Source organism: Octopus bimaculoides, chromosome 3, assembly GCF_001194135.2.
Source record: "Octopus bimaculoides isolate UCB-OBI-ISO-001 chromosome 3, ASM119413v2, whole genome shotgun sequence".
NCBI lineage: Eukaryota > Metazoa > Mollusca > Cephalopoda > Octopoda > Octopodidae > Octopus > Octopus bimaculoides.
Window position 1 is genome coordinate 7,147,249 of NC_068983.1, and position 10,473 is coordinate 7,157,721.

General features: G+C 40.1%; 1 protein-coding gene across 1 annotated transcript in view; it reads left to right on the top strand.

The window, feature by feature from the left end:
- Positions 1 to 10,473, top strand: part of LOC106883996 (phospholipid phosphatase-related protein type 1) — a gene marked incomplete at its 5' end in the record, with an annotated part of 30,688 nt that overhangs the window by 18,772 nt on the left and 1,443 nt on the right. Inside the window, 3 exons of the mRNA XM_014935162.2 lie at positions 1,036 to 1,093; positions 6,701 to 6,877; positions 7,831 to 7,938. Of these exons, the coding sequence (XP_014790648.1) occupies positions 1,036 to 1,093; positions 6,701 to 6,877; positions 7,831 to 7,938 (343 nt within the window). The remainder of the gene's footprint in view (positions 1 to 1,035; positions 1,094 to 6,700; positions 6,878 to 7,830; positions 7,939 to 10,473) is intronic.

Sequence of the window (10,473 nt, forward strand, 5' to 3'; positions counted from 1 at the left end):
ATAATAATAATAATAATAATAATAATAATAATAATAATAATAATAATAATAATAATAATAATAATAGTAACATTGAAAAATACTTTAGGAATGAGAACCCAGGTTCGAAATTTCCTCAAGACACCTGATGAAGGCTGGAGAGTATATCAGCCGAAATGTGTTAACAACAAACAAGATGAGGACAAATATCTGTCTAATGTAAATAATGTACATAATTCCTCATCTCTTAAATGTAGAACTGTAACCATGAATTATTTTGTAGCTGTGAAATTTTGATGATTGTTTATTTTTAGAATGACATTGTTGGGTAAGTATGAGAGGCTGGATCTGGCCAGTTTTAACATAAAACAGGTCGAATATTTAATCCAGATATGGTTTGTTTAAATGCTAAACTGTTAAATGTGCATATTCTTTTTTGGTTTTGTATCCTGTGGTCACTCAGCCATTTAACCACATGATGAGTTGTGTCATGATATCTCATTAGCACTTAACCATTCAACTGTGAAAAGAGTCATATTATATAAAACTTTGCTAATACTTAATCACTGAACCATGAAAGGAGAGTCACATTAAACAGACCATTGTTAGCACTGGACCATTCAACTGTGAAAAGAGTCATAATGTATAAAACCTTGCTATCATTTAGTCATTCAACTGTGGAGAGAGAATCATGTTATACAGAAACTTGCTAGCATTAAACCATTCAAATGTGAAGGTAGAATCATCTCATGGAACATTTCTAACATTTAGCAATTCCATCTCAAAGGAAACGTTATTTATGTAGCACATTCATAACATTTAACTTTTCTACCATGGAGGAATGATCACGTCATGAAAGCTTCATTATTTGGTTGAGCTAGCACAGATTTCCATGGAACCATACTGGCATTTAACCATTCAACATAAAGTACTGCAACGTTGCTAATTCTGATGACAGAGATGGTTAGGTGGTGGTTGTGCTGCTACTGTTGGCCATCAGATATAACAATGGAACCAACCTCACTTAAAACTTTTATTCGTTTCCTTTCTTTCCAGAACTTCATTTCCCTCAATGAATGCATGTTTAACTTCATATGCAGCTGTCTTCCTTGTGGTGAGTTACATTCATATTTTTCAGTGTTTATTAAATGATTGGATGTATCCATGTTTTTCACCATTTTTCAGAATCTTTGGGAACATTTAGGAACATTTTTTGGGACCATTTAGGGATTATTGTTTTCTTTATCCTTTTACATGTTTCAGTCATTTGACTGCAGCCATGCTGGAGCACTGCTTTGAAGGGTTTTAGCTGAAGAAATTGACCCCAAGTCTTATTCTTTGTAAGCCTAGTACTTATTCTATTAGTCTCCAGACTGCTAAGTTATGTGTGCGCAGACAAACCAACGTCAGTTGTCAAGCAATGGTGCGAGGGGGACAAACACAGACACACACAGACACACACACACACAGACACACACACACACACACACACACACACACACACACACACACACACACACGCACACACACATGCAATGGCCCAGTGCTTAGGGCAGCGGACTTGAGGTCGTAGGATCGCAGTTTCGATTCCCAGACTGGGCATTGTGAGTGTTTATTGAGCGAAAACACCTAAAGGTCCACGAGGCTCTGGCAGGGGATGGTGGCGAACCCTGCTGTACTCTTTCACCACAACTTTCTCTCACTCTTACTTCCTGTTTCTGTTGTACCTGTATTTCAAAGGGGCCAGCCTTGTCACACTCTGGTGTCATCCTGAATCTCCCAAGAACTACGTTAAGGGTACACGTGTCTGTGGAGTGCTCAGCCACTTTCACGTTAATAAATGAGCTGCGACGTCACTGGTGCCAAGCTGTATCGGCCCCTTTGCCTTTCCTTTGGATAACATCGGTGGCATGAAGAGGAGAGGTTGGTATGCATGTGAGACTGCTGGTCTTCCATAAACAACCTTTCCCAGACTTGTGCCTCAGAGGATAACTTTCTAGGTGCAATCCCATGGTCATTCATGACCAAAGGGGGTCGCACAAAAAATAACGTGTGTCTCCTTGTCTTCACCTCATGCAATAGTTGTAAATGAGTGTCTCCCTCCAACAAGGGGCATTGTTTAAAAAATAGCTTGCTTGGAAACAGGTAAGGGTTAGTGGCAGAAAAAGTGTCCAACTGCATGAAATCTCCCTGAACGAATTCCATGTGACTCATACTAACATGAAGAAGACATTTAATCAATGATCGTTATATGTGTGTGTATATATATATACATATATATATATATACGTGAATATATATACATTACTGATGTCACAGTACTTAATGGATGTGTTTCATTTATGTGCTTATTGGTCGTGGGATTCATTGTGACAATAGGCCCTTTAAGATGTCAAGTGTTAAAAAAAAATACTGAATACTTTAAACCAGTTGAAACAAATCACCAAGTAGTTGGATCAGAACAGTGGAAATCGATATTTTGCTATTATTTCAGGTTGACAACACTGTATACCTGAGTGACTTTGAAACAAATTTACATTACTGGTCTGATGTAGAGACATCATCATCATCATCGTTTAACGTCCGTTTTCCATGCTGACATGGGTTTGACGGTTTGACTGGGGGACTGGCATGCCAGGAGGCTGCTCCAGGCTCCAATCTGATCTGGCAAGGTTTCTGCAGCTGGATGCCCTTCCTAATGCCAACCACTCTGAGAGTGTAGTAGGTGCTTTTTACGTGCCACCGGTACTGGATCCAGTCAGGTGGCACTGGCATCAACCATGTTCAGATGGTGTTTTTTATGGTGCTTTTTAGATGCCACTGCTACGGGAAGCCAATCAGGTGGCACTGGCATTGACCCACGCTTGAATGGTGCTTACTACATGCCACCAGCATGGGTGCCAGTCGGGTGGCACTGGTATTGGCCACAACTACAATTTCCATTTTGATTTCGATCTTGATTTGCTTTCGATTTTTTTATTTTACTTGACTCAAAAGGCCTTCTCAAACGCAGCGTATTGCCCAGTGATTCAAAGGTACTTTTAAAATGGGCTGGTTATGCGACACTGGTATAGGCTACAGCTGTGATCTCACTTTACTTGCTGGGCCTTCTCAATCACGAGCAAAATTTATCTTCAGATGTGCAACACCTCTACACAAGTAAAACAAAATTAAGTTTTGAGAGTGTAGTGGGTGATTTTTATTTGCCACTGGCACGAGGGCCAGTCAGGCGGTACTGGCATCAGCCATGCTCAAATGGTGCTTTTTACGTGCCACCTGCACAAGAGCCAGTCCTGCAGCACTGGCAACGACCATGCTAGAATGGTGTATTTTACGTGCTACCAGAACAGGAGCCAGTCAACCAATGCTGGCAATGATCCTGCTATATATATATATATATATATATATATATATATATATATATATATTATAGAGAGAGAGAGGGCGGGGAGTGTGTGTATGTGTCTGATTGCTGTGCAGTCATATCCACAGAAGATCACTCTCTGAACATTAAAAGAAACATACTTTAAACAAATGTATTTAGTAAACATACATTTTCAGTTTTGAAATTGATATAAATATAAGTCTACACACACACACACACACACATGCAAAAATATATACATATATCAGCTACTTTCTCTGAAAATTCTTGCTTTTTTTGGATAGAATTGGTGGAAGATGTATTTCCCGATTGAATTTCTCTGTTCTTTAACTGCAACCACTCAGCTATTGAACAAGTAGTTCCTATTTCCAGCTAGGTTACCTAATTTGGCAGATTTACCATTACCAGTCACAGCATGAAACAACCATCAATAGCAAAATGAGAACACTTTACCAAACGCTTCCATTCAACTATCATCTTAAGAATCTCTTGCTTAGTTCCATTAACCCTAGTTTTGTTTATATCTGTATACACAGAAACTTTAACTCTAGATTTACCCCTAGTTGACTGCCGGTTCTTGTTTCTATCTATGAATAATTTCATGCGCTTTCAGAAACATCTACAGCTTCAGTTTTATTTTTGTGTTTTGAATTTGATATGTGAGTCATCTATGGCAGTTAAAATCAATATCAGTTTGAAAGATCAATACGTTAGAAGGAAGATTTTGATTTTTATGTTTTTTCTTCCTATTTCTATTTAATAGGTAAAATGAACCAATTTAACTTTGACACTACTAACACAGCTACAGTTAAAAAGACTACACCATTTAGTCACCTACTTCCGTAACAAAACAGTATCTTGTGGCTTTCTTTGGGTGGTGGGGGTCGCTTTTCTTTTCCCCCCCTTTTTTTTTTCTTTTTCTTATTCAGCTATGCAACTTTACACCTTCTCACAAGTACTCAAAAATTGGGTCTTTTTGCACGTGACTAACTACACGTTACCAGTAAACTCCGCTGCCAATGAGTAAACTGCTGTCTAAAGATGCTGATAGATGTCTATACTTACTACTACTACTACTATTATAACTCCCACCACTTCCCCTACTACTACTACTACTACTACTACTACTACTACTACTACTACTACTACTACTACTACTACTACTACTACTACTGTAAACTTTTTGATGACTTGTTCAATGTTACTGGCACCAATGCTCAATGATGGTATAGTGACTATTGCAGTGAAAACCACCACAACTAGTACTACTACCACCACTTCCCCTACTACTACTACTACTACTACTACTACTTGTAAGAGTAGTAGGGATTACTATTTTTATTATGCTTCTGATTGTTAATGAGTTAAACATCTGGAGAAATGACTTCATCATCATCATTTAGTGTCCATGTCCTGTACTGGCATGAATTAAACAGTTTGACAGGACCCAATGGGTCTAAGGACCACATCACACTCCAGTGTCTGCTTCAGCATAGTTTCTACTGTTGGATGCCTTCCAGAGTGACAAAGTTCTGAGAGAAATTTGATGTCTAACTGGAATTGTACTATCTAATTCATCATTAGATAAAAATCATTCACAAAAGGTTTGGGTATAAGTGGACAGGATGTTACTCAGTTTAATATCCCTACCTGATCCTTGGGAGCTTTTAGCTGTATTCCTACTGTTGCAAATATTTAGACCAGGCTTCCTTTCCCACTCCCACCAACACTGGAAACCCTGGAAAGAATTTTGACCACTTTGCTTCCATTTCTGAATTAATCATTTAAAATGAAAAGATTAAGTTGGTGCTTGTATCTAATATCATCATTCTATGGTCAAGGCACATAGCCTAGTGGTTAGGGAACTTGGCTCATGATCCATAATGTCATGGGTTCAATTCTTGCATAGACAGTTGATTGTATCATTGAGCAAGGCACTTCACTTCATATTGCTACAATATGCTCAGATGTGAATGAGCACCAGCCATGTACTGATGCAGTCGCTCTCCCTCCAGCTGCCCCATCCTTGATGTGCTGCAGGATTAAGGGCAGGTTGGGGAGCTAAGAAGGTATCTGTGTCTGTTGGTAAATACATAGACCCCTAAAAGAATTAGCAAAATGATGCCAATACCGCCTGGTTGGCCCTCATGCCAGTGGCACATAAAAAGCACCCAGTAGTTGGTGTTAGGGAGGGCATCCAGCTGTAAAAGCTTTGCCAGATCAGATTGGAGCCTGGCGCAGCCTTCTGGCTTGTCGGCCCTCAGTCAAACCGTCCAACCCATGCCAGCATGAAAAGGCGGCGAGCTGGCAGAAGAGTTAGCACACCGGGCAAAATGCTTAGTGGTATTTTGTCTGTCTTTATGTTCAGAGTTCGAATTCTACCAAGGTCGACTTAGCCTTTCATCCTTTCAGGGTCGATTAAATAAGTACCAGTTACACACTGGGGTCGATGTAATCGACTTAATCCCTTTGTCTGTCCTTGTTTATCCCTTCTATGTTTAACGCCTTGTGGGCAATAAATAAATAAGGAAAGTGGATGTTAAACGACGACGATGATGATGATGATGGTTCGTGTTACTAAATTTCACTCAGTCATGAATGATGACTGGTTGTACTATCATTTTAAGTTATTTATTTAATAAAATGATATTTAAGTGTCCCAGTTACATTACCCAGAAAACACAGTTTCAACACTTGTGGCACACCACAGCTTCGGAAATTCAGCCATTGCCATGAAGACTTTGGAATAATCTTTTATACAGTAAATTCCTTAGTTTCTTTTATCTTACTTCAGTAATTGGATTGCAGTCATACTGGGGCACCGCCTTGAAGGGTTTAGTGGAATAAACCAACCCCAGTGCTTAGTTTTTAATTTGATACTTATTCTATCAAACTCTTTTGCCAAATTGCTAAGTTACATAAGCAAGACCAATACCAGTTCTCAAGCAGTGATGAGGGACAACAGCAAACACTCACACACATACACGTATATGCACACACACATACACTCACATGCACACATACACATACATACATATAAACACACACACACAGTGAGTTTCCACATAGTTTCTGTTTGCCACATTCTCTCACAAGGCATTAGTTGACCTGGGGCTATAGTAGGATGCACAGAAGGATTGAACCTGAAACTACATGGCTACAAAGCAAGCTTCTTAACCACACAGTTATGTCAGTGCCTAAAAAAAAAACAAGAACAAACAAATGAAAAAGAAGAATTTTTTTTAAGAAGAATATTCTCAAAGAATCAGTTTAGCCTTAATGATTTAACTTGTCTCCTGATTTCAATTAATATTGGTATATTTTATTCCGTTTCAGATCTATATACATTATGGTGTTGGCACCCACACCTTAAAACTTGTACGAGTATTCTTGGCCATGATATTCTGTATGATGTCTCTACTTTGTGGATTAGTAGAAATTGGACTGTTCCGAAGTTACTGGACAGATGTCGTTGCTGGCTTTGGAATGGGTGTTCTCATGGCTGCCTACCTGGTAAGAAACAATACAAATTATTAAAGCTTCCAAGCATCTCATATCAAACACATCTAGTCGCTTCCTTTCCACCTTTCCCAGTCCCCACATCTCTGCACCATATAACATTGTCATTATATATATATATATATATATATATATATATGGGTATGTCATAATACATTCAAACCAAGTTCGACAAGTGGCACCCATGCCAACCTCTCATTCATTGGACACTAAACTCTGCTTGCGAAGACCTGTTGGGGCAAGTGAAATCGAAATCGTAATTGAACCAAATTCGATGACTGGCACCTGTTAGTGCTCCACTGGCACCTGTGCCAGTGGAGCACTAACAGCACGGTCTGAGCTTGATCATTGCCAGAGCAGCTGTCTGCCTTCCGTGCCGGTGGCACGTAAATAGCACCATTTGAGCGTGATTGTTACCAGCGTCACCTTACTAGCACTTGTGCCGGTGACATGTGAAAAAAACTCGATCGAGGTCATTGCCAGTGCCACTGGACTGGCTCCTGTGCAGGTGGTACGTAAAAAACACCATTTGAGCATGGCCGTTGCCAGTACTGCCTGACTGGCCCTCATGCTGGCGGCACGTAAAAAGCACCCACTACACTCTCGGAGTGGTTGGCGTTAGGAAGGGCATCCAACTGTAGAAACTCTGCCAGATCTTGCTGGGATCAAATTGAATGAAGTCTCATGTAGGCTTCTGCTGAACCACCAGGCTCACCTCTATCTATCCAAATTGTGTACATAGGATTGTGTGTGTGTTTATGTGTGGCTGCTATATCGATGTTGCTTTGTTATAAGGTTTCCAATATTGCTTGTAGTATAATTTTAAAATCTGTAATTATTATAAAATAACGATGATGATTCCAACCAAATGAATTAAAACATTTTCTTGAGAAAACAGACTAATGACTGTCAGTAATTTGAATGTATTTATTTTTGTTGTCTTCCAGGGTGGATTTGTGCTACATAATTTCAGTGAACACACATTGGACAAAAAACTGCTCCGAGCACTGAAAACATATTTGTTGCAACATGGAGGGTCATCTGGACGTCCAGGGGTAAGCTTCCAGAACACTACAGTATTTATTTCTCATATGGGTTCAGGCGTTGCTGTATGGTAAGAATCGTTAGCACGCCTGGCGAAATACTTAGCGGTATTTCGTCTGCTGCTACGTTCTGAGTTCAAATTCCGCCGAGGTCGACTTTGCCCTTCATCCTTTCGGGGTCGATAAATTAAGTACCAGTTATGCACTGGGGTCGAAGTAATCGACTTAATCCCTTTGTCTGTCCCTGTTTGTCCCCTCTATGTTTAGCCCCTTGTGGGCAATAAAGAAATAAATATGCTTCTCCCAACCACATGGTCCTGAGTTCAGTTCCACTGTGTCTCCTTGAGCAACTGTCTTCTACTATAGCTGTAAGCCAACCAAAGTCTTGTGAGTAGATTTTGTAAATGAAAGCTGAAAGAAGCCCATCATATATATATATATAGGGAGGATTCACAAAAAAACAAAAGACGAAGACAGGTAGTGTAGACAACAAACAAATGTATTAGTTTAACGCTTGAGAAGTGAAAAAGTCTTTAACGTTTCGAACCTACGCTCTTCCTCAGAAAGGAACACAGAAAGAAACAGGGAGAGAAAATAAAGAATGTGTAGTGGCTAGTGATCTATCATGTCAAATGCCGGGCAGAGGGGTCACACAGGAGAGCTAGGAAGAAGGGAAGATAATAAAGTAGTGGTGATCCCACTACTTTAATATATCTGCCAACCTCTCCTTCATTGGACACTAAACTCAGCTTGTGAAGACCTGTTGGGGCAAGTGAAAGCGAAATCATGATGGCACCTGTACCAGTGGAATGCTAAGGGCACCGTCCGAGTGTGATCGTTGCCAGAGCAGCTGTCTGGCGTCCGTGCCAGTGGCACGTAAATAGTACCATTTGAGCATGATCGTTACCAGCATCGCCTTACTGGCACTTGTGCTGGTGGCACGTGAAAAGACATTCGAGCCGCTGGACTGGCTCCTGTGCAAGTGCCACGTAAAATACACCATTTTGAGCATGGCTGTTGCCAGTACCGCCTGTCTGGCCCTCATGTTGGTGGCATGTAAAAGCACCCACTACACTCTCGGAGTGATTGGTGTTAGGAAGGGCGTCCAGCTGTAGAAACTCTGCCAGACCAGATTGGAGTCTGGTGCAGCCATCTAGTTTAGCAGTCCTCAGTCAAATCGTCCAACCCATGCTAGCATGGAAAGCGGATGTTAAACGATGGTGATGATGATGATGATTAACTCTTTAGCTTCCAGATTACTCTGTCAAATGAAATGCTTGTTGACATTGTTTTGAATTCATCATACATTACTTTGTAGCCTTGAGGTTTAGATGATGTGATTGGTTAATTTTAGAATAACATTGTAGGGTAGGTATGAAAGGCTAGATCTGGCTGATTTGAACATAAAACAGGTAGAATATTTGAGTCAGATGTGGCCAGTTTAAATGCTAAATGATGAGGGAAAAGACTGTTTGATTTTTCTGTAGACAAGCGGAGAGCTGTGAACATTTTTCTCCTTCGCTCAGCATTGATTTTTGTTTTTATTACTCATTTTATCAAATCCCAATGAAGTCGACTTTGCCTTTCATCCTTTTGGGGTTGATAAAATAAAGTACTTGTCACTAGGGTTGATGATACCAACCTGACACCACTCAAAATCGCTAGCCCTGTGCTTAAATTTTAAACGATTTTTATATGTCACGTTGTATTATATATGCGTTTGCATATGTATGTGATTTTTGGTGAGCAGTATCGATTTTATAAATCTGTAAATAATAACATTTTATAAACTTAAAGCTTATAAGCGATCACCGTAGCCAGCCAACTTATTTGTACCTTTACTTCATTGGACACTAAACTCTGCTTGCAAAGACCTGTTGAGGCTAGTGAAATCGAAATCGAACCAAATTCGACAACTGGCACCCATGCCAACGTCTCCTTCATTGGACGCTAAACCCTGCTTACGAAGACCTGTTGGAGCAAGTGAAATCGAAATTGAAATCGTAATTGAACCAAATTCGATGACTGGCACCTGTGCCAGTGGAGCGCTAACAGCACCGTCCGAGTGTGATCATTGCCAGAGCAGCTATCTGACTTTTGTGCCAGTGGCACGTAAATAGCACTGTTTCAGCGGGATCGTTACCAGCGTCACTTTACTGGCCCTTGTGCCGGTGGCACGTAAAAGCACCCACTACACTCTCGGAGTGGTTGGCATTAGGAAGGGCATCCAGCTGTAGAAACACTGCCAGATTAGACTGGAGTTTGGTGTAGTCATCTGGTTCACCAGTCCTCAGTCAAATCTTCCAACCCATGCTAGCATGGAAAGCAGACGTTAAATGATGATGATTGGAGCATATAAGCCTTCGACAGAAAAACATAGGGTCCCACACATACAGACAACCCTAGTTTTTTTTCCGTCAAGGGCTTATATGCCTCAATATTAGACCATTTACCTTAGTCAATGGACAATGATTGCTAATAAGCTTTAAGCTTATAAAATATTTCCATATTTGTATATATATATATATATATATATATATATATATA